Here is a 24,946-nt window from a genome sequence, read left to right as displayed (position 1 = left end):
TTGTTTCTAGTCTTGAAGTTATCCTATTTACCTGGCTTTCTCTTTTGATTAAAAATGTGATGCATTTTTTTTGGAGGTTTTTGCAAGGTTTTAAAAATCGTTTTTATAAGTAACTCGAAGTGTCTTCTCATCCTTTTATGGAAGAAATTGTATGATAAATGAAATGTTGCTTTTATGTCGGGGGGTTCTGATATGACCATTGAGTGGATTGTGTGGTAAATACAGAAACACGTTTTATAACGTCTGAGTTTGTAAAACAGGATAATAAAAATATGAATCAGTGGTAGCAGCAGGGGTTTATATTGGCTTGACAGAGGTAAACATAGCTGTTTAGATTTTAACTAGCTGAGCCTTGTTAAATGTTCCCAGTGACACTTCTTTGTTGATTCTGGATCCATTGTCCCACATTACACATTTTCAAGCATCCCAGGACAGATGTTTGCTATTGGGGTGGAATGTTTATTTAATCCTTTGTTTAGCAGCAGACGCTGTGTTTTTCCTCTGCGGTATACAGTGTTACTTGTAAACACTTCCTTCTCTGCTACGTAGTGCTAGCGATATAATCCCCCTACTCCCCATTCAGATTCAGTTTAGTAGCATATCAACATTTGCATGACTTCTTAATTTCAGTGTTTGTATAATACCTAACACTTCTAATCTGATGAATCATCTGTTAGAACATCTGTAATCTTGTCACCTAGACCTACAGAAAAACTTAAATTTGAAACTTAAACTCAAACCTTAACTCAGGATATTGTATTCTACCCAAGCCTTCCAGAACAGCAAGAGTTTGGAACCTGGGCCATGAACTGTGTTCATTAAAACAGTTGTCTGATGTAGCTTGTCACGTTCCTGGTTTTCTACCCATGAGAAGGGATTATGTTTAAATGGTCATGCAAGCAGAAACTGCCAATCCTTTAGCACAGTTTTTGGACATGATTGTAACATTACTTGTAACTGCACAATGTAGGTAGTGCTGTAACCATGTTTGAAAATCTTTTAATTATTGGTGGTTCTTAAGGTAACTTTTTAATCCTCTCCACACTTAAGTGTTGCAGTACCTGACTTTGGCTCAGTCTGGAGGTAACGAATAACCCTTGGTTATATTCTGATGAGTGATTGAGTATCTGTCTATCTTAGAAACTGTCTGTTGATGCTGAACTGCTGCTTTACAGTTCAAAAGATTGGTGAGTGGAAGGAAAGGGAAGCTGGACTTCGTGGCTGTCTTTACACTGAGGTATCTTTCCTGATGAGGTTCCTGAGTGGAGAAGAGGCAGGGGTAGCTTTACTTCTCTTGCAAGCCACAATCAAAGTTAACCCTACATACCTCTGTGGAGTTGACCTCTAGCAACACAGTGGAAGCAAAAACTTAAGTTGCTTTGTCTTCATTAAGAATTTGTATTGATCTAGTTTTCATGAATTGGTTGTGCACAACCGTGTCATTTAACCTTTTATACTTGGGGTAAAGCTTTCCTATAGCTAACAATTTAGTCATCAGTTCAGTAATGCCTTTAGGAGTCAAAGGTCCACATTCTGGATACTGCAGCGAAATGAATGTCTGTTATTAAGATTTGTAACATTAACTTGGGCATGCTACATATCATGTGAAATCTGAAATTATCATCTTATGCCCTCCTCTGCCCTACACACCCCTTTCCCTGCCCCCCTTCCCTTCCGTGCACTCCAAAAAAATAAATCTTGTAGTTTTCTTCAGACAGCTCCTTATGGGGTAAGTTCTTTGGCAACCAGAGCAGTTATATTTTTGCTCAAGCCAAAGCATCGCTAGCCTCATGGAGTATGAGCTATTGGATCTTCATATTGAACTGGTGTTCTTTTCAAATTGAAGCAGGGTAGTTTATGTTGCATGGGATCAGGGTGGCTTATGTTGCATGGGATTCAGATCAACTGTAAAAAGACTGCTGAGAGAGTGAGCTACAAGAGGGTTACAAATACAGTCTTGCAGCATAATTAGGAGGTGCTTAATGGGAAAGTCTGCTTAATTAGGGTACCTCCCAAGGAACTTAGGCAGTATAGCAATGATGAATACCAGTGAATGCTGCTTAATCAGGACAAAACTAGCTTAAAAGTTGCTTTATAAAATGGCAGTGATGGACATGCCGATGGTGAAGTGGTGCTTTAGTCTCGGTTAAACAGGAGTGAAATACTGACTTGACTGCGTGTTTACCTAGTACATTCTCTATTGACAGATCAAGTAAAGATGGAAATGCAGTGAATAATTTGATTTCCCCCCCCCCCCCTTCTTAATATGACAATTTTATTTCATTATAAATCATTAGGCTGCTTTAGCTGACCTAAGTCTAGCGGGGCAGAATTCTAATGGAGCCAACAGGGTATGCTTTAGACTTCCCCAATAAAAGGTGAGCTGCAAACAAAAATGAAAACTGAGCAAAATTCGGAAATGAACCCTGAACTCTCTAACTGTCCAGGCTTTGAGAGGCAGTTAGCCCAAAAGTAAGTTTTAGTTGCTTCTTCTGTCAAATATCTTGGTACTAGGATGTCACACAATAAATCATTCTGTGGCTTCGGAGGTATCATGGGTTTCAGTGAGACATGCTATCTTCTAGGGTTATGTTTTGTGATTATATTCTTTGGGACAAGAACATAGCAGATTTCAGAGGGACAGAAATCTTGAAAAGGGTAGTTAACTTATTAATTGCTACTTAGCAAGTTGTGTTTTAAGCAACTTGTGGGCTTACCTCAGATTTTTACTCTTGTTTGTCAGCCTTCCACTTCTGGCTTTCTTAAGAAATTTTGTTCAGCAACAAGATATAACGAAAGAAAAATAGGGCTGGAATGGACCTTAAGTCATCTCTGCTGACAAGTGGAAAAAACAGCGTTCTACAAGAGGAGGAAGCACATCAGTTTGACCCAACTCCCCAGTTTCTGATTCAATCGGCTATTAAATAAAAGCACCCAAAAGCCCTGCTGAAGCACATGATCTATACAAATGTTGGGTGAACCTAGTCAGACTAATGTAAGGCCTCTTCTGGGCATACTTGGTGCAAGGGCATGCCGAGCTGAAAGTAAAGCACTATTTTGATTTGTTTTTTTCACCTCTGTAAGCAGCCCTAGTCCAGTCTCCTGCTTGAGGCAACATCATACTTGACTAAAATGATTTAAACAAATATTTTGTCTGTTCTGCTCTTAACTTCTTAGGGTGGAGATTCCACACCCTCTCTAGGTAATCTGTTTCAGTGTTCAACTACCCTCATAGCAAGAAGTTCTTCCTAACATCCAGCCTACATTTCCCTCCTTGCAATTTTAGACCTGCCTCCTGCAGCCAAACAGAATAATCTGCCACTGTGGTGCTCAACCCTTTGCCCCCGTGAGCCAGGTGAGTGGCATAGGGCCAGTCTGCAGGCAGAATCAGTGCATGGATTGAATCCAGCTTGGGACTGGCACACATTTGGTCTGCAGGTGCAATTCAGCTGCAACCCAGCCTCATGCACCAGCCCAACTCTGAATGCAAAGCTGTGTCATCTAGCTCACGGGGCTCACTATACATCCCAAAAACTAGGGAAGCCCCAGGGGCTGGATGATGTGGCCCCATGGGCCAGCAGTGGAACCCCACTGGTCTATCACCATCCTCTTTATAACCACCCTTTGTATATTCAAAGCCCATTATCAAATACCTCTCTCTCCCCGCCACACCATCCTCTTGTCTCCAGACTCAAGTTCTTTCTGCTCTTTCTCATAAGTTATGTTTTCTAGATGTAAAAAGTGGATTAAAGCACATCAAGGTTTAATAGAAGTTATCTTGATTATCTAGTTTTTCATCGTTAACGATCACCATGTTGGAATTACTTGTTAGATACTGTCATTTTTCTTCTCGTTATTTCTTCTCATATTTCAACATAAGAACATTAGTTTGTCACTACAGTAGTCTCAAACGCATAAAGGTATAAAGTTATAACGTACCAAGTTCTCTATTCCTTTCTGGCATTGTTTTTTAGGTCACTGTCAGTGGGCACTCTTTCACAACAATACTCTTCCTTTTTTACTCCTCCACCCCTGATATTCGCGCCCCCCCATTACCTACTTGTTCACAGTATAGCTCAGCCTTTGTATCTGAGAAGTCTTGAAATTTGGTGTTTCCCCCAAAATAATAAATTATTTGCTTTGCTTTGTTTGTGACATAATGGTTAATAAAGCATTTCCTCTTCAAGGGGTGTAAATTCTCAGTGTTTGGGATAACCTGTCAAACCTTAAGGCCAACAGAATTTCAGGGGACCTGGAATTCACTTTTATTTCATGTCTTTTCCCAAAAACCTTTGCATTAAAGTATGACAGTAATCCTTTCAAAGCACCTAAGCTTAGTCATTTCTGCATGTTACCAGAATACTTGCATCTCAAGCTGATATGAGACGGAAACCATTTCTTATGAACTCCGTTGTATCACAAGTGTGCAAATGAGTCTTTTCTTTACTAATTCAAAATGAGGGAAATCGGAAGTCAGGGCAGAAGTGTAATGGTAGACATGTTTTACAGGCTGTACAAGGAGGAATTGTGAGGAGCAGCAAACTTGTCCACGGGAGTTTAACTTGAGTTATTTTTTTTCCAGTTTCCATGGAGAGCCCTGTTGACCTTAGTGCAAGTCATGGGGACATCCACTGCAGTTCAACACTAATCACAGGTTTTCAGCTTTCCCCCACTCCAGGGTGTGTTCAACAGTAGTTGCAGGTAGCAGTCGGGTAACTAGTAGAAATACTCTGTATTAGTGATGGACCATACATAACCTTTTCAGAAAAAGAAGATGCAGAATTTCTGGACGATCAGGACAAGATACTAGAGTAGATGCCCGGGAGGTTAAAATAAGGTCTATTATAACCCGAATAGATTTTTATAATGGCAAATAAAAACTGTCTGAGAGGATTACAAAAGCTATGGAGGGGAGGATGGAGTCGTCTTGTAATTTTTCATTTAACAATGATGCTTTCTCTTTTTCCTTTTTTTCTTTCATCTTCTAAACGGAGCTGAAAGAACTTTTACACATAGTGCTGTGTGCTGCTGAGAGAGCTCTTGAGTGGCATTATTGGTTGCACAGCTGTGAGCCAAGTTAGCAGATTCCACAGCAAGTACAGAGGAGAATTTCCCACGAGTGGTGCTTTACTCCAACCAGCCTTGATGTTTTCAGTTGTCATGTGCCTCGGGGCAAGAGTTTGGTATTGCTATCCAAGCTAGGTTTTTCAGAAGTTATTGCACTGTCATGTGTCCAGTGGCAGTGTGTTTATTAAACAAACAAGTCACAGAGACTCCCTATATCCCTGTTAGAGATCTTGATTATAATTTTGCCCTACTCAAGTCTCTTTCCAACCTTGTGGCAAGATGCTCAAAGTCCAGATTCACAACAGATGTCCTTCATGGGATTTTGAGTACAGGGGTACAGTTGACTGCTGGTGTAAGTTTAAACGTATTTGGCTGCAGGCAGAAAAAGTCACAGATCTGTTTTATATTTGTAAAGGGGGAGGTTTGTCTGTGTAGATGTCTTGCACACTATAAAACACTAAAATGTCTTTTATAGCCAGCCTTTATCTTCATTGTCTCTTCCATCAGGCATCTTGCCCATCTTGAAAGAGATCAGTTTTGAGAGGTGACACTTGGATTGAAAATTGATCTCTTACAAGATTGATCAGTCTCCCTAAAGACCTCCTGTAATTCCTTCTGCTCCCCCCACCCACCCCGAGTCAAGATTACAGTTCACCCAGGTTTCTGTGATTGTCTAGCAGGAAAGGTATGGTCTCCATATGTCTTCTCCCTTTCTTTTTTTTTATAGCGGAAGCCGTAAGAGTTTAGTGAACTTTGAATGAACAAAGCAATAAGATGAGCATAAAGAGAAATGGATTAATAGCAGGGTGGATATAGAAAATAGCAACTGGCATGCAGAAGTAAATTATTATATCTTCTCATAATATACAACAAAGGGACACCCAATGATGTTGACAGACAAGATGTTTAAGACAGACGCAAGTAAATGATTTGTTTATGCACCGCATTCACAACCTTTGGAACACATTGCCATAAGATACCAGTGAGACTGAGCATGTCATAGGATTCAGACAGGTAGTGGAAATTATAATGAAATGAGTAATCATGGACATTTTCTTCAGAGCATAAACTGACCGCTTATTGAACAGGATTGCCCCTGAGACCTTTCTGAAAGCCTTTGTGTCATTTGTTCCTGTTGTGAAAGTTCTTCTACATCTGAACTAACCTAATAGGTGTATTAATATTCTCCTCACTATAAAAAGCAAGTTTTTTTTTTCTCCCAAGTTGTTCTTCACAGTTAGAATTAATGACTAGAACATTGAGAGAGGCTGCAGGAAAGTTCCTCTGGCCAAGTTTCCTGGTACTCCATGCAGGAGTTAGTGTCCAGGTAAAATTCATTTTGGATAATGATTTTTCACTCAGTTCTGTCTGTTCTTTACATAGTATTGCACAGAAATGTTTCTACCTACCCTGGGATAATGTAGGGTGCATGACTAACTGCATGTCTTAGATTGGGTCTGTATACACTATGGGCCTGAGTAGCTACAATGCACATCCATATCTGTTATCCTAGGATAGGTCCTTAAAAGGTTCATGGGATAAAAAGTACCAGTACTTTATCCCAGCACATTACAAACTGTATCTGAATGGCTATCCCAGGATTACATTCTTAAGTCGAAAAATGGCAGTTTGTTCAGCCACTTGCTGTACCCTGATTAGAAGGGAGATATGTGTATATGCCAATCCTGGGATATTTTTGTTCCAGGATAAAACACGAGCACAGCTTGTCCAGGGACAAATGCAACATCTGTTCCTAGTCTAGCTCATTTAGACCATACTACCAATTTCTGTATTTCATACGCAAGCTTGGGTAGTTTGTTTTGTTTTTGTGTTTTTCTTTCTTGATGTAGAGCTCAATCTTCATCCTGGTCCCTTGGCGGTAAGAGAGATTTATTTTAGCACAGCTGCTTTTGAACTCGGATGTCTTCAGAGGTCCTGAGATAGTTATGACCTTATATCTTAAGACTGAGGGCTTTAAAGTCAGGGAAAGATTGTGAGATCCCTGTTCCATAGATTTCATAGCCGCTAGTGTGAGATCATTGGGTCCAGCCCCTTCCTTTTACCAACCCTGAATTTTGCCCCGTTGAGAGGTAATGGGACGTGAAAGTATAAAATGAAATAGATGATTGGTATTAGTGTCACTCCACCCTTCTGCTGGATGGCTTAACATATCATGTGAACCAAAAGTAGAGCCATCTTTAGTTTCGTTCCAGTCCAGCAATGGGGACATGGGGTATGTCAGCACTCCAGTCAAAGTGTTAACTGTAGCTTATGCAGCTAGTTATCAAGTACGTGTAAGAGTCTATCCCCAAAGAGCTCAGCACAGCTTAGTGGCCTGAATATTTACCCAGGGCCCCAGCAGATTTTGCAGCCTGTGCTGAGCTCTGGGCTTCCACAGGTACCCTGTTGTTAGCTGAATCAGCCTGTTCAAAGCTAGCTGTGGGTGCACTTGCACAAACTGTAGTCACACCTTTGATTGCAGTGTGGGCCTGCCTAGGGAGGGAGAACAAAAGAAATAAAGCCCATGTTGGGGGAAGATTGGAGGTGGAAGCAGAAAAGATGGTGTAGAGCTAATGAAATGAAGATTTTTTTTCTTTCAACTTTGTTAAATGAGTAATAGTCAAAATATCTTGAGATTTTGTAAGTGATAACTTAAAGAATAGTAATGAAAGCTACTAAAACCTTTCTTACATTGGGAGGGGATAAATCTCTTGCCACAGATGGAGATTAAATTAAAGCATTGGCCATAGTTCAGGATTTAGTCATGCTCTGAAATTTTCAGAGGACAGACTGACATGAGAAGATTGTGTTAATTTTGTTTGACTTTGTTTGGAATACAGTGAACCTTATTCTCAGTACGTAAAGACGCCTAGTTCGGTTCACTCACTTCCCCTGGTGCCAAGACAGTGCTTTTCTGGACTCCTTTTATTAAGCATGTTTAAATCCCATTTAGGTGTGCTAAACAAGACTTCAGTTTACCCACTTCTAAAACATAATTTAGCCATCAGAAGCAGTTGTGTTTTCTAGAGTACTGGCCAAAGGCATGTTTAGGAAAGAGTTTCCTCTGTTGAAATGCCCCCCTACTTGGTTCACCATGGATAGTTATAATTCTGCCTCCCCTTGATTGAGTTACGGTAGAATGTAGTCTGCCATGTCTGCACTACGGAGGCTTAAAACCAGCCAAATTCCAGTTACCCCAAGAGCTGTTGTGCGGCAGCAGAAACCTTCCTTTCCATTAGCAGCATTCCTCTACTTCTGCCAAGTTGAATGAGGTTTCTGTTGCTGGCCAGCAGCATGCCGAAGGTGTGTATGACACCCCTGCCCTTCTGCTGCCTGCTGTCATCCATTTGACAGTTGGTGTCTTCCAAGAAAGCATTTTGCTGCCTTGCAGCAGAGCTGCCAGCAGTGTGGGAGGGAGTGGACAGGTACTGTGGTGGTGGCTTGGTGGTAGTGGCTGCTGTCTGCCACAATGATGGTGAAGGAGAAAGGAAGAGTGGAGCAGGTGAGCAAGGAAGGGATGGAGGAGGGAGTGGGAGAAACTGCCCTCAGGTTTTGAAACTTGAACTTGGATGGAAGTTTGTGATGCTCATAGATAAAGCTTTGCAGCAACACTCCCTCTCACTTATCATGTGTTGTGGGAAGCCTTGTACATTTTTGGTGGCTCTTCCCAATAACTATAATTGTTTCAAGGACTTATTTCATTAAGTTGCATGAGAAGTGGTTCAGAAGGGTGTTGCTCGGGTTATTAGTATATTTGTCTGTGGAGATGTTTTATCTTTGTCTAGTAGATTGTGGATAACGTCTTTCAAGCCTTGTCTCCACCTAAAGTGAATCTGGCATCTGTAACCTTGAAGCTTTTCCTTTTGCTAGATAATATTTTGGGGACAGTGCATTGTGGGGTTTGCCTTTCCAAAGGAATCAATGTTGTCTCTGCTCCTTCATGAGGTGCATTCACTAAACAGGCTGGTGCCATAGCTTCCAGCTTTGTCACATTTGCTAAATTTCAGAGATCAAGTTTGTGTAGACGTTTTAGCGTGTATGTAAGCTTAAATATTGGTCTTCTGTCATGTTAGTTGTAAGCTGTCAACCATTTATCCTCTCTTTTAGCTTTAGTATAATAGGTACATAGATGTAGAAGTTTTTGTGTTTGTTCATTTTCACACCAGTTCTTTCCTGTACTTTAGGTTGACTCCTCACTGCACTGTGGAAACCATTAGGAAAAAATCCTTGTGGTTAAAACCTGGGGCTCCACAGTGTTACCTGCACTTGGGGTAGAAATTAATTTAAATGGCAACTGATCTGTCTGAAGGTGAACCTGTGCATCATAAGGCACTTCCACTCTTAACGGGAGGTCAACTGATCCATGCGGACAAGTTAAGTGAGGTACGGGCTGGCCCATTCTCCAAGCTGGCCCTCGTCAGTCATTGACTTCCAGCCCTGCTGAAGGTTACTTTGTACTCTTCCTCCCTGCTTGTAGGAAGCTTGGTCGGGAGTCTAACAAAGCCCTGTAGACATGCTTCCTTCCCTCCCTGCTTTCCCTGAGATGTTCTGTTTGCTGTACTGCTCAAGCACTCTTCGTGTTCACTTCAACGTTGAAGTGAAATTTTTCTCATAAACTGAAATAAAAAGGTGCAAAAGCATAGTCTTTTAATGTGCTTCAGAGAACCTGGTTTGGGTTTTACCTGTCAGTTTAAAAAGCTGATTGAATCAGACTTTGTCCAGAAGATTTTCGGTGCATACTTCTTCTCATAGCTTCTACTTCTCTGCTTTAAGCCCATTTCAGAAACTCATCTGCATTCTCTCTGATACTTGTTTTAATGTTATTCTTTCTTGTAGAAGGTCGAAGACACCATGCCGATCCGTCGTGCTGTGAATTCTTCTGCCCGGGAAACTCCTCCCAAAAGCAAACCTGCTGAAGGTGAGGAGGCCAAACCAGGTAAAGTGAAGTGATAGTAACCGTGTACTGAATTACTAATGTATACGCAAGCACAAACTTCAATTTTGTAGCTCCTACTTTAGCATTACTGACAAGTTTAAAATGATCACTAATGCTCAGATCCAGTTCTGTAGTGTACAGAAAAAGCTGTATCTTGACACCATAATGCTCAGTCTAAAACCACACCTCAGTTGCACACATCAGAACAAAACCTGTATAAACTTCAAAAAGTGCAATAACTCCAAAATTAAATGAATTACCAAGCATGTGACCATATAACTAATAGATATGTTCTGTTAAGATGATTGTTAGTGGTTCAGAGGGAAAGTACAGGTATGAGCTTTCAGAGCTGGGAGAAAGGTCACTTGAGGCCAACAAGTGGAATTAATGAATGGAGAAAGCGGGTGTTGAATAACCTAAACTGTTTATTTTTCTGCTTTTTCAGTATATATTGCGGAATATGCAGTTTAGCAATTATATGCAGAATTAACATACATGGAGGAGATCAGTGGGATCGATCAGACATTCTGTTTATTAGTTTGACATTTGGACATTGTCAGGTGCAGTTCATCTCAGTGATACCTTTTCTCTTTCTTATGGAGGGGAAAGAAAAAAGCTGTTAATGCAGTATTGGAGTTGAAATTTCAAGTACACAAAGCCTCCATATGAGAGATGCTCACAGCAGAGTTTTGGGACAACTGGCTGATCTCTGTAAAAGTAGAAGGAAGAGAGTGTGCCCTAGTATGTACAGCAGGTCAGGTACTCTCCATCCAACTTAGTTAATGGATAATTCAAATATTTTAATACTCAGGAGTTTCATTTGAGCGGTCTTTCTATAAGGCATGCTCTCAGCAAAAACTCATACATTCATTTTTTTTGAATGTTGATTTCTGACATTGGTTTTTATCCCTTTGTCATAGACACAGACATCTGTCAACACATCTGTAAACTAAGGCTGTGACTAAACTAGACTGGTGAACGTTAACTAGTATGTTAATGTTTTTAAACATTGTAATACTTAGCGTAGAAACAGTGGTGTTTAAAAATGTGTTGGTTTTGGTCAAACCTATTTTTAAAATGGAAACCCCTCATAGATATTTATATTGGTCTTGGCTTTTTCAGAAACTTGGGTTTATGTACCTAAACGTTGTGTTTAAAATTTAACTGATATGTTTCAGAATTAAAAGATGTCAGAGAACGCCAGAAGATACTTTAATCTATACCTTTCTACTTCATTTAATTTTGGCACTAACTAGAGATGATGCTGACTTCTGGGATATCTCTGTTGAATGACCAATGTGACAGTAATTTCCACAACCTGGAAAAGGGAAATCTGGGGGAATTAATTCAGTATGAGAACTGTATATAATGTCTGTTTAAAGTTCACTCTGGCACTTGACTTCTGATCTAAACATATTTCTGTTCTTTTAGAAAAAGAACAAATACTAAATTTTAAAGGCATGATTTTGAATTGATTTATATAGAGACCAGGCACTGCCTGATATAAGTCACCCCAAACTTTTCCTAAACTTCTTATGCTTTTTGAAAGAGTAATGTTTAGTTTTGAGACACTAATCTGGTATATTTCCAAATATCTTCTTTAGATCCTGAGGTCAGCTCTGAGGAATCAGCCTCTACTGGAGAAGAACAAGAGAATGAAACTCCACCTGCTACATCCAGTGAGACGGAGCAGCCAAAAGAACCTGAGAGTGAGGGAAAGGGAGAAACAAAGTCTTCTGAAGAGGCCAAAAAGGAGTAAGACCTTTTGCCTTTGAAGTGCTTGAAATTGGGGAATGGCCGTAGAGGAAGTGGGGTCCGGTCCCCTTTGAAGATGGGATTGTAGGAAAGAGTCTGAATAATTTTTTTTAAAGAGTCTCAATTCCACCCCCTCTGCCCTGCCTCCTGTGCAGACTAAGAATAGTAGCCAAGATGCAGCTGCTGTTCTACAGTAAGTTATAACTCTTGATCTAGTTTTGAGGCTGGAACAAATTCCTGTGGTTCATCCAATAGTAGATAATTTTTCACCCAGGAAGTGGCCTGCATTTTTTTTTTTTTTTTTAGAAGCCAAGATGTTCATGCAGATGCAGTGAACGTATTCTCCTATAGAGGTTCTGCATATCCTTGCTAATTGGATGTGTACACACCTGTCCACTGAAGAGAATCTCTTTTTTGGAAGGTTCCTGCCTCCACAACTATCTATGGAAAGAAAGATGCTAAAGAGATTGAAGATCATTTGTGCTCTTGGGGCACTGAACCACGCTTATGCATCTGAAAAGGCACAGCTTTTTTAGGTGATTCCAAAACACACAAGGGCTGGGAACTTACTGGCTAGCCACTTCTTTTCCCTGTCTGGCCACAGGAATTATGTGGAATAGGATACATTAATAATGGTTGATGCCTTTGTTTTATGCTCCTGGGAAGGAACTTAGTAGGTTGTTGCACTAGAAGTTATTCTCCAACGGTGGAATCAGGAGGCTCCTACAAGCTGTTTCCTGCACCCCCACTCCTGTTTTCTCAACAAATAGTCTTCCTGCTTTGAAATAGCCTTTCTGCATTGCATTCCATTTTGCCTAGGCCGACAAACAAATGGGTGTTTTCACATGCTCTTTATCAAACTTGATTATAGAAGCCATCTTAGGACTGTTGTCTCTTCCCTGCAGAGTCCTTGCAGAAGTTAAATTGCCCTGCAAGTATACTGTGATAGGCCTGGTGTGTTCTGCCAGTTCCTGTAAGGCTGTCAGCTGGAGTATGACACTTCCTACATCATATTTCTTGTTATCTGTGCTTGTCACTTCAAGGACCAGGTTTACACTGAGAGCACTAGGTGTACTTTGCTTCTGGCAGCGTAGTGCGTTCGACGCTTACCAAGTAAAATGTGCTGCGCTGGTAAAAGCTCCGTTTTGCCAATACAGCTATGTTTGCATTACCTAACTTTGCCAGGGTTTTCCAAGTGCAACTGTGGTTTCAAATTACAGGTAAAATGTATGTTGTGTACTATGGGCACCCTTCTGGTTGAATGGATAAGGGAAGATTTCTGGTTTGTTCTGTCCATGTTAATCTTAGGCACCTTCTGATACTTTTGCAGAAGAGTGGTCTGGTCTTTAAAGGGGTGTGGATAATCTCAGAAGCTGACCTGCAGTAGCCTTCTCTCACAGTGTAGCTTTGGTATTCTGATCCCAAATCCTGAATGCTTTATCTACACAACCCCCTTTTCCATCTTTTAGTCCTTTCCAAGACTACCTTTTACAACTATTTTTCACATTTGCTACTCTGCTCGTTGGGTTTAATGCATAGTGTTTTGTCTTGCTTATAACTGTTTCTTTCCTAAGCGAAAAGGATCCATCTAAAGAAAAGGAGAAAAAAGTGAAGAAGACCATTCCTGCATGGGCCACCCTTTCTGCCAGCCAATTAGCCAGAGCGCAGAAGCAAACACAAATGGCTTCCTCCTCACGCCCCAAGATGGATGCTATTTTAACTGAGGCCATTAAGGCAAGTAGAAGACATCTTGCCCCGTCTCTGTGGCAAGATTAATCTCTTTTATATAAATCTCAGAATTCTTAGGATTCACAATTACAGCTTTCCAGCTACTTCATTTGGGGCTAGTAAATATGCAAAACGGTGTTTCTTATACTGATTAAGTTAAATGATTCAGTGACGTAGCAGAAGGATTCTTTCGTTCTCTATTTTATAGACTTTGTCCCTGTGATTAACTTGCTAGAAATGGTTGCAGTGACACGATTTGGTGGAGTGCTGGCAGCAGCTAATCTGCTGTGCTCAGTGCGTTTCCCTGACTTATATTGATAGGCACATCTGTTTTCTATGTGTTAGTTTTTTGTCACCCCTCGTACCCCCAAAGATAGAACATCTTGGCTCTAAAATAGATGAAAATACCACAAACAGATGCAGAAATGGCTTTGATCTGCTGTATTTTTACTTATGGCTATTACCAGAGATCCATGTCATACTTGTAACACTGCCAACCTTCCCCTTTAGGACTCGCTCAGTGCACACTGCTTTCACAGGGGGCCTGAGCAATGGCCTTGATTGTAAAAGATTCTACTTCTCTAGCCACTGCAGTCTACAGCAGTACATCTAAATCCAGGGGAGGAAGAGAGAGAAGAAATGCTCTAATAAGGGTTCTCAACCTCCAGTTCACAGGCCAGATTTGGCTCATGGAGCCATGTCACCTGCACCTATGTGTACAATCAGTTTACTCTTTAATCTTCCAGCCCTATAGCAAGATAGTTCCAGTGAGTGTAGTTTTTGTTAAGTTGTCTGTTCTGTTTCAGGCATGCTTTCAAAAAAGTGGTGCATCAGTGGTTGCAATACGTAAATACATCATTCACAAGTACCCTTCCCTGGAGCTTGAGAGAAGAGGTTACCTTCTAAAGCAAGCTTTAAAAAGGGAGCTGGAGAGGGGAGTCATCAGACAGGTAAGTATCTCTTTAAACAGCACATATTGTTAAACTCCTACCTAACCCAAGAAAATGGCCAATAATTAATGTATTTTATTGTGTGCAACATGCACTGACCCCTTTCAGCTGCTGGAATTTGGGATGCATGGTATAAGTGAGGAAATACAGTAGTAGCTGTTTCTGCCTGGCCAAGGAATGTGAAAATAAAACTGCGTGAATTGCACCGAGAACAGAAGCTGCCACTCAGTGACCACTATTTACCAGTATTTTCAAGGCAACATCTTTGTTTCTTCATTCAGCCTTTGAAAAATAATCTTATATTTTGTCTGCGCGTATGTTGTGCACAAGAAAATAGAGTATGTCACTGGGCTGACCTTGCTATCCTTCACGAAAGTTATTCTTCCTTTCGTCTCTGCTCGCTGAATGCGGATGGGATTTCGGCATTGTGACTCGCATATTCCCCAAGTTTCAGTGGTGTGGACAATTGTCTGTTTCTTGATCGTGAAACGTAGCTTATGGTATTGCAGCAGTTCATATTTTCCCAGGAAATTTACCAGCTTTAGTCATGTTTCTTAAAAACACAGTTTGTGTTGGTGATATCAAATTGCCAGCATCACGGGATCATCTGGTTAGGGTAGGCAGGGTATGGTGTTATAATTCTTTGTTGCCTGCAAAAAGTGTTCCCTGGTCTTACAGAAGGGATCCCTATTATTTAAAGGACTGTTGGTTGTTTCTCTGAGGCTTGGTACACGGTCCTCCGTGGAAAAAGACGGACAACTCCCCTCCTGGTCTCTCGCATAGCAGTCCAGTGCATGAATACCTAATCTAAAAGTTTGACTTGATATGCTGTGGTCTCTCTCACTCGATCACTACTGAAAGTTAATATATGTTCTCACTGTGGACTGAATGGACATTCTTCTTTGAATTAGGTGAAAGGAAAAGGAGCCTCTGGGAGTTTTGTGGTTGTTTCTAATGCAGGGAAAACTGTTCCAAAATCCAGAGACAGAAAGGTAAACTGGATAAGTTTTTTCATAATTAATGTTGTCTCGGAGACACTGGGGTACCTTCTAGCATACAGTCAAAATATTACCAAATGCAGTGTGGCCTCAAGACCAGTGGAGACTGGATTCTGGCCTCCATGATAGATCCCTCCAGGGCAACATGGGGATCCTTGTATATTGCTACTGCTGCTTCTCTTTTATATGCTACATGGTTTAAAGGAGGACTTCTGCCTCCAGGCCTGCTAGACTGGCCCGTTACACCAGCAGTAATGAAACGGCAGAATACAGAGCCTTATGTCCTTGAAGGGTGCCACAAATGAAATGTGTGTATTGTACTGTATCCAGGAATCCAGTGGGATTCTTGCATTTGAGTCTCCTAAGAATGGTTCTGTCATTGCTTTCCTATCCTTCCTTGCTGTTGCTAGGAGTATGAAACATTTATTTTTCAACTGCCAATCAAGTGGTATTCAGTCTGCATTGTTAGACTATCTGTTGATGTCAAATACTTGAATCCACATACTGAAAACGGAGCATTACAGTGAACATCGACATAAGCACTTAACTACTGGCTACCAAGGAGACCAGAGATCCTTGAACGGTTAAGAATGCCTTGTGTATTGGCAGTAGATTGCCACAATAGATTGTACAGAGGGAAGTTGGATACAAAGGCTTTCTTTTCATTTTAAATAAAGCTGTGGTGTTGCACCTGATAACTTGCTAATGCATTGTGTCCTCTCACAGTGCTGCAGGAAATCAATGTACGCATCCTTGGCTGCTTTCTGCTTGTAGGGTGACAGCCTGCTTCAGCTGCGAACAGGCTCATTAAAACCAAAAAAACAGGTTAGCTTTGTTAGAACTCTGTCTGGATGTGCAGTCCCCACATCTGAATAATTGTTAAAATCTGCTGCAGAATGTCAGTGACCCACAGTAAAATGCCATGCATTTCTGCACTTATTCCAAAGATTCTTCACCCAGGTATTTTGGGGAGATTTCCACTCTAATCGTTCACCTCCCAGTTCCGTGAAAGTGCCGGAGAAGGGATATTCAGAAAGGAATGTAATAGCTTGATTTAAAAGACTGCTATCTCAAAAAATTGCACTCCAGGGTTTAGGATTTGGGTGGGAGGTGGTGTTGTATGTAACACCTAATGCTCCTAGAACTGCCACAGGATAGTGAGACCTCTTTCTTTTCAGTGTGCTTACTTTGTGTGTTTACATCAATGTAAAGTCAGTTTTTCACCTATTTGTGTGATTTTTTTTTCACACAGCAACAGGGAAGGAGAGGACAGACGTCAGGAGGATTTGAAGAAGTAACTAAAAGCACAAATTGTCAGGAGAGACTAGTTCATCTGTTCATATGCTAAGCCCTGGTATCTAAATCCAATAAAATCCTTTAAAAATTCCTGCCAAACTTTACTGCATTTCACATTATTCCACCCTATCCAGAAGGGCTCAAAGTGGCTTGCAATAAATGAAAATAGGCAAATGGATTCACGATTGACAGTGACCCTTGACATTGGTTTTCTGAGCCTGTAATAGTTCAAGAGCACCTCTGTCCATGTACATGTGGTTGACTAAAAAAATGCAACATTCAAGTTCTCTATTTGGGTGTAAAATGTTGTGTGTGTACATATGTGTTTTTAAATATATTTCAGAGAAGTAACTCTGCATCCACTCCAGAGCAGCAGGTTAAGCTAGAAGACATCCTTCCACTGGCCTTTACGCGCCTCTGTGAGCCTAAGGAAGCTTCCTACAGCCTGATAAAAAAATATGTATCGCAGTATTATCCCAAACTCAAGGTGGATATAAGGTATGTGCTACGGGTCCATATTTATAACGTCTCTAAAACAGTATTGAAAAACTAGCTTAATTTGGCTGAGTGTTTTGGGGTTTTTTGTGAAGACTTGGAAATGGTAGAAGTGATATTTTTGTGCTCCACATTGTAATGATTTCCTAAAAGCTTGAGAATGACGTGTTTCCTGTGATTTTACTGCATACTATATCTTTCTAGCCCCCATGATACCACTAAAGACTTAAGTCAGCATCGTCTTCAGTTCATCTCCTTTAGCAAGTAGATTCTCTTTATTTTTAAGGATATCAATATTTCATCATTTCTTCTTTGTATCTTACTCTCCCTCCTTGTTATGCTTTCCCCTCCACCCCTAATTTAAAGGACACACAAACAACCTGCTAGTTAGTTTGTCCAAGTGGCTGATTTACACACAAATCCAGCAGAGTATGCTTAACATCACAAATGAAAGGGCTTTGTATTCACATCCCAAGTCTCTCAACAGGCTATGCACAGTTCATTCCCCCACCTTTGTCTTCCCTCCAAATTGGCTTTAAAACTGAAACTTCAAGCATAATTGTCTTTTCTTCTCTTGTCAGTTTCATCCAGGAAATGTCCACTTGAGTTTGGATAACGTGTATTTACTCCTTTCATGTAGTCAGCACTTGTGGAGAGTTTAATACTTATTTGAATTTAGAGAGATGCTTCCTCGTAGTCCTGGTAAAGTGTCTTCTGCAAAGTCTTCATCCTGTGGTAGTAAGTTATTGCCCATCTTTTTCAGACCCCAGCTGTTGAAGAACGCTCTTCAGAGAGCAGTAGAGAAGGGCCAGTTAGAACAGATCACAGGCAAAGGAGCTTCTGGAACATTCCAGGTCAGAAGCCAGAGTTCATCTTATTTGGCTTTCCCTTATCATTTATACTGTTCATAACCCTTCTTTTTTTTCTTCCCTCCCCTCCGGTTTTATTGGGCTACACTTGTCCCTAGTAGCCTGCCGAGTGTGATTTTTTTTTTTTACATGCAGCAGTTCTTAGAGTATGGAACATTAGGATTTTTGGCCCCCTGTTGGCCTGCATTTCTGGAGCAGAGCACCTGGCTGTCATTGATGAGATCTGTAGACTGTAACCAGTGCTCCAGCTCCCCAGAGCAATAGGGCAGGATGGTGGGGTAACTTTAGATCCTACTTCTAGAAGTCCCAAATGTGCATGGGGCCTCCGCCCATTGCAGTAGCATAAGGACAGCAAATTCAGTGGTTCCTGTTTAGTTAGTGGGGGGTAATGATAATCTCTTCAGATCACTATGAGCTGAAAATGAACGTAGTTGCGATGTAATTTTTGGGGATGGGTCAATGTCACCAACAAAACCGAGAGAAACCCTTTTCTGGGCAGTTGAGTTGCAAGACCTTGACCTTGTCATCTCCTTGCATGGGAGAGTAGCATTCCTGATACAACGTTTTAATGTAAAACGTATCTGTGCTAATACAGGAGCTCCGACCCACCTGGTGCAGAGGAGTCTTGTCCTGACCTGGTTTGGGAGAATTTTGTCTTGATGCTTTTCTCTTCCTCCTTGGAAAATAGCTGAAGAAATCAGGGGAGAAGCCCCTGCTTGGTGGAACTCTGATGGAAGATGCCATCCTGTCTGCTATTGCGGCCATGAACGAACCGAAGACCTGCTCCACTACAGCTCTGAAGAAGTATGTCCTGGAAAACCACCCAGGGACCAACTCCAACTTTCAGGGTAAGATTCCAGTCTACATAACTCTGATAGGGAATCCCAAGACCTACAAGATCCCCTACAGTCCGTCTTAAAACAGCACTGTGTGACTTACTGCAGGCAGGTAGTACTGAGCAGTAATGAGCTTGTTTGTCACCTTTTTCCTCTGAAGTCCACTTCCAGGGAAGGGGAATTGTACACTTAATACACTTGCTATAAGTGTGCTGAACCTCTTGGAAGGAACGACAAAAAATATCCCAGAATTTTTCAGGAAGTTACAGTGCAAAAAAAAAAAATGCAGTTCCAAATGTCCTCTTAGTTTAGAGGAGTTGCAGTCTAACCCCAGAAGCAGCTAGGTACCACCTTAACTAGTATGTGTGGGTCTTGCTCCTTTCTCAATCTGACTGAATCTCTGCCCTAACCATTTTACAGTTTTATTTCCTTTTATACTCAGGAAGGGAAACAATCAAGATATGCTTTGCCCATGGTCACTTCTTGTGATTTCTCTTTGCAGTCCATGTTACCATTCAAATTGTTGTTGCAGCACCACTAAAATAGATCAGTGGTTTTATGATTCTTAGTAGCTTCCTGTAATGTGGGGCAGTCCAACTTTGATGTAGCTAGGGGCTGCATGCCACATGGTTCGCATGCTGCAGGGATGCCCCCTGCCCTGGGATCCTACAACCACCATGCAAGCTGTGCCGGTGGTCCCAGGTGTGCTGACCTCCACATTTTACCACACTGCATGGGAGCAGGAGATGCAGACTGCCAGTTGGACAGTCCTGCTGTAATGCTTATAGGAGACTGTACTCATCTTCCTCTTGAAAAACAGAGTCAGCATATTTGTTAGATGCAGGGGTGTTGTTCAGAAGGGAACACAATTCTGTCTTCTCAGCCAACAGTGGGGGCAGAAAGGGCTTAGGTCAGCTATAATTTGTGTGTGTTTGTGATGTGGAGATTGATGCCAGATTTTGACCTGTGACCCACTTGGTCTGATGGGTAAGGGCAGAGAATTCCCAGATAATGTAGCTTCAGGGTCACTAAATTTCAGCTTTAGCTGTTACAGGCAGACATAATTCAAGCCACCTCAAATGCCTGGGAACCTTGATCATTGCTAGCAAAGTCCTTACTATTGTGAGACCTGTATAAACACTTACTTGCCATCCTCTCTTGCATCCTGTTGGCTGAAAATAACTATTATGATCTTGCTTCCCTTCTGAACTAATCCAGAGAGGGATCTGGAGAGAGAGAAAAGCAGGCAGGTGTATACATGTTAAGAACAGGCTAGAACTATGCATTCTTATTTTGTACCTTGCACTTGCAATGCCAGCTGCATCCCTTTTTTTTTTTCCCCCCCCACTATTAATCTTCATTTACCCAGATTAGAAATAGCCTGCTGTTGTGCTGTCCCTGCTATAAAACTGTGGCTTTTAAAAATAAGTGTGTGGACTCTTAAAGAGTCTAGCATTGGCACAAATAAAGAGTTTAATGCAGGCAATCCATTCAGTTAACCGTGCAAGCTCTTCAAATGCCATTGAAATTAAGCATTCAGTGGGAATGGCCTGTAGGCTGTTGAAAGGATAGCTTGATCCCAAATAATTTTGTTACTGTGAAATGTCACTTCTCTGATATTGCTGAAGCGAGACTTTTAGCAAGAAGCTTGTCACAGTGAATACCTTTCCACTTAATATGCCAAACACGCTCAAATGACAGTTTAACCAGTGTTTCCTACATTCCGTTTTCATTCTCTTCCCTTCCTCATCTGAGCCTTTTCTGAATGTGCTGGATAGAAAAGCTCACGTCTTTCTGACAAATTTCTGTCCATCCCAACTGAAACAGAAAAAGGTTTCAAGACACACTGTTTATCCAGCTACATACTTTTGCCTGCTGCTGGTGAGGAGAGGTCCTGTTAGTGGTGCATTTTCATTGGGCTCTGTCGCTACAAAAACCGCGGGAAGAAGAACTGGGCAAAAGAATACTTCACCTCTGGTAGCTGAGCTCTGAAGTGCTGGTAGTTCACTGTAATAAGGCAGTCTTGAGGGGGTGTAAGATCACACCTAGGGACATGGCAGGACAGGGGAGGGTGAGATACCATGTGCCAGCTAAGGCAAAAATACTGTCTGAATGAAACAGGCTGAAAGATCAGTGTAACTAGAACTGTGTGAATATCAAAAGCATTTATAGTGGAGCTGTCTGGTCTTCATATTTCCAACTGGAGCTTTACTTGGTTCCTTCTCTGGGAGGACTTGCACTAACACCTGTTTACCTGTTTAGGTCCAACGTTTGAATGTGCCTAAACAGTACATGTGGGGAATTCTGAAGACTTGGTAAAACCTCATCTTAAAGCAGTTGTCGAGCCAGGCCCTGTACAGAAGCAGATGCACTCTTGAGTGTTGCAGGCAGTGAAGGTGGACTGTCAACCCCCTTTTTCAACCCCTCTAATTGTAGATAAGAAAATGTTACTCTGCCCCCACCTCTGCCTGGGATTTCAGGGTGCATTGCATAGAGCAGTACAGTTGAGGCATTTGATAGGGTGAAGTATTGACCTGTCTCTTCACTTTTCACAGTGCACCTACTAAAGAGAACCCTGCAGAAATGCGAAAAGAATGGCTGGATGGAGCAGATCTCTGGGAAGGGCTTCAGCGGCACCTTCCAGCTTTGCTTCCCTTACTACCCCAGGTAAAGAGCTATCTGAAAGCAGTTACTCGTTTACATCAGGAGATTTGTATTGGGGCACAAGCCTTTACACTTTGGTCTATTACCCGCAACCCTGTGTAATGTGTACCGCTCTAGATCCTGACACTAGCAAATCTAGGGTCAAACGTAAAGAATGCTTTACTAACAAGGGAAATATAGGGCTTAATGTTCTCGGGTATTCTGGCATCTTCTGTAGCGCCCAGCAATATAGTATTTAAAGTAAATCTGCATAAGGAGATACTTTGTATACTTGCCTCCTGGCAGCACAGGAGTGATCATAATGAAAAATACCGTAGATCCAGCAACTTCACTGTCCTTATTGCAGATGTAGGAGGAGATGGTCTCTACTAAATGTGTTCAGGGAGAGGACGAGACCCAGATAGCTGGAGGAAGATTGGAAGGTAGGCTATGTTGAGTCAAGCCTCAGTGAGCACAAAGACAGCAAGGAGCCAGAGCAGCACAACAACTTTGTCTCCCCGTCTAAATTATCTCGTACCTCTTCAAGCCCTTGGTGGCTCCAGCTTGTACCTGACAGCATTAAGAGTTTGGACTTGTCATCCCCTTCTGTGTAACAAGAAAGGTGCAAGCAACCATCATAAGAGCATGAGATGGAGAGCTTGGATGTAGCTATAGCATTCCTAATGACCTTCAGGCAGTTGGACTTTCTCCAGCTAGATCCATCCTGGCAGCCCCTTGGTGTTCTCTACTTCAGATAGCAGCACACAGTGTCTGTGGTTTTTATCTTTTGGGTTGTTGTTGGTTTGTTTGTTTTTTTTATAAAAGTCAGCAGAACAGTGGAGCTCAAACCAGCACAGGCTTTACTATAGCAAACTGGATAAGTGTCCCTGGTAAGTCAGGGTTGCTGATCGGCTGCCTTTCAGCCATCTGACATTCACTTTGTATGGTTTTATGTGAGTAAGGCTCTAATTTTAACAAGACTGCCTTTGTAGCCCAGGTGTGCTGTTCCCAGAAAAGCATCAAGAGGAGGCATCTGATGAATCTGAGGAGGAGGAAGAGGAATCGGAGGAAGAGGAGGAATCGGAGGAGGAAGAGTCTGAGGAGGAAGAGCCACCTCCAAAAAAGAGGTATGAAGAAGTTGGAAATAAAATTCTTCAGGCTAAAAAGTCTGACCATCCTGTATTCGTGAGCTTGGGGAGAAACCTGGCACTTCAGCAGCAGGCTCCAAAAAAACCTGTTGTGATGCAAGAGAACAATGGAGGATCTGAGCTCATGGAGTTGGCTGGGTTTACTTTGGCTTCAGGCAGCAGTGCTCGGTTTGAGAACTGATAGTCTCGTTGCACTAAAGACGGTTGCAGCAGCTTGCACTAGCACTTCATCTTTGGAGGCCAGAGTTCAAATGTTATAGAGCTGTCTCGGGCAAGGAATATGTATCTACAATCAACTATTACTGCCCAGTAGAAGCCTCAGGCTGGCACAGCAAGGAATGTTGCAAGTATTGAGCATACATGTGTGGTGGTCATGCTGCGTATGTGGAGCTTCTGGGTCCTGTCAGGGTCCAAACTCCAGTTAGTGGGTGCTGTGCAAATAGTCTGACAGCAGTGATCGTAACTTCCACAATTTCATCATTTGAACTGAGAGAGAAGAAAAGGGACTCATTCTATTTTTGTACATTATTTTTGTATTTTCGTTTTTAGTGTAATTAGCTTTTCCATTCAGCTTCCTCGTGTGATCTTCTGTGCTCTCAAAACTGCTGGTGTCCCTTGAAAAAGCTGAGGAGTTTTATTAAACAACTTGGCTTTAACACAGTGGGGAACACACCAACCAAAATCATTCTCGCTCTGAAGGTGGATTTAATGTGAATGGTCTTCGTTAGGAACAAAGCCCCACTCAGAGCTCTTGGACACTTGAGTTGTGTGACTCACTTTTGACAGGCTGGTAGGATTTACATGCCTGCCAGAGGAGATGGAAGTATGAATGCTGCTGGCTATAATGCTGTGGGTACTCTGCAGAGTATGAACTTACCAGATGGAGTTGGGGTCTTACTGATCAATTCACAACTTGATTGCTGCATGCTAGGACACCCACAATAAATCGGGGATGCTGCAGTCTACCTCACTGGGTGTGAGTTATCTTGTAGCCCTTGGTAAAATCTTACTCTTTCTTCCTGATAGGATGCAGAAGAGACCCCCTCCAAAATCCCGGAGCAGAGCCCCTCCAGTAAAACGAAGAGAGTCCAAGCCCAAGCCAAGGAAAGTACCTGCAGCCCGCCGGGGGAAACCCAAGCCCCCACCAAAGGTCAAAATCCCTGCCAAGAAAGCCAGACCAGCAGCCCCAGCCATCAAGAAACCCTCTGGTGGCAGTTCTTCCAAGAAACCAGCAGCAAGTGGGAGAAAGGAAGTGAAATCTCCCGCCAAGGGCAAATCTACCATAAGGAAATCTCTCCGGGCAAAAAAGTAAACTTTTCCAATGTGTCAGGGAATCCCATGGTCAGATCCATAATATTGTTTTATAATGTCAATGTGCATTTGTATTTTAGTTCTGACACTTAAACCTTTCTTAAATTTTTTTTTTTCTTGAGTGATGGGGGAAAGCTGAAAACTAAGTCAAATCAACCCAAGCATTTCAGTTAGGTATAGTTGCTGTGCCTCATGCCTCCTTCCCTAAAACAAGTCATCTTTAGTTTCTGCAATAATTTTTAGGACTTTTCTAGACCGTATAATCTGTACATTTTATGGTGTTTGTTTGGTTTTATTTTTTTGGCTTTTTTTAAACCTTGTTCAAAGAAGATTTTTATATCTTTAGACGGCAGGAACAGGATGATTGGAGAAATGTAACTCTGTAGTGAAAAGTTAAAACTGCAGTAGCTTCCTCCTTAGATTTCCTGCATGGTGATACCAAGGTTCCTAATGCTTCTGTGGAGAAGCAAAACGTGTACAGCGCTCGTACTGACTTCTCAAGCTGCTTTTCTCTGCTTGGCCATTGTAATGATATGCAAAGGAGAATGTCTGTTCGGCTCCTTCAGACCAGCAAGTTCCCCTTGATAAGTCAGGTCTTCAGCAAACGGTGAATGCAAAAGGTTCTGATCCTCTGACTTCAAAGGGATCCCAGAAGGGGCAACTTTCAGTTAGCTGGGTTGTTGCGATTTGAGTTAGTGATTCCATCCCTCATCTGTTACCTAAAAACCAAAATATATAAAAGTCTTCTTGAATCCAACTTTGAAATGTGTTTTTAAAAGATGAAGATCCTGAGTTTTGTCACTTCTTGTTTACCCTTTTTTAAAGAAAAGCTGGAGTTACACAGTTGCTAATGTAGAGATGTTAAGTGAAAAACATGCAGTTTGCTAAAATAAAATGCAGTTAGATTCCAGGCC

At 41.7% G+C, this 24,946-nt stretch overlaps 1 protein-coding gene across 4 annotated transcripts in view; it reads left to right on the top strand.

Moving 5' to 3' along the window:
- Nucleotides 1–24,946, top strand: part of HP1BP3 (heterochromatin protein 1 binding protein 3) — a 26,503-nt gene extending 1,557 nt beyond the window's left edge. Inside the window, exons 2-13 of one of the 4 annotated variants that reach the window (XM_019512004.1) lie at nt 9,252–9,450; nt 9,904–9,985; nt 11,608–11,758; nt 13,333–13,492; nt 14,293–14,436; nt 15,348–15,428; nt 17,074–17,228; nt 17,989–18,079; nt 18,783–18,942; nt 21,486–21,597; nt 22,566–22,700; nt 23,748–24,946. In XM_019512004.1, the coding sequence (XP_019367549.1) occupies nt 9,355–9,450; nt 9,904–9,985; nt 11,608–11,758; nt 13,333–13,492; nt 14,293–14,436; nt 15,348–15,428; nt 17,074–17,228; nt 17,989–18,079; nt 18,783–18,942; nt 21,486–21,597; nt 22,566–22,700; nt 23,748–24,033 (1,653 nt within the window). In that variant the 5' untranslated portion in view covers nt 9,252–9,354 and the 3' untranslated portion in view covers nt 24,034–24,946. Of the gene's footprint in view, nt 1–9,251; nt 9,451–9,903; nt 10,004–11,607; nt 11,759–13,332; nt 13,493–14,292; nt 14,437–15,347; nt 15,429–17,073; nt 17,229–17,988; nt 18,080–18,782; nt 18,943–21,485; nt 21,598–22,565; nt 22,701–23,747 lie in introns of all 4 variants that reach the window. The other 3 variants (XM_019512003.1, XM_019512002.1, XM_019512001.1) reach the window with 3 other exon arrangements.

Source organism: Gavialis gangeticus, unplaced genomic scaffold, assembly GCF_001723915.1.
Source record: "Gavialis gangeticus isolate Ggan-Ray unplaced genomic scaffold, GavGan_comp1, whole genome shotgun sequence".
In the NCBI taxonomy this organism is placed as follows: Eukaryota; Metazoa; Chordata; order Crocodylia; family Gavialidae; genus Gavialis; species Gavialis gangeticus.
This window is presented reverse-complemented; position numbering and strand designations above follow the sequence as displayed.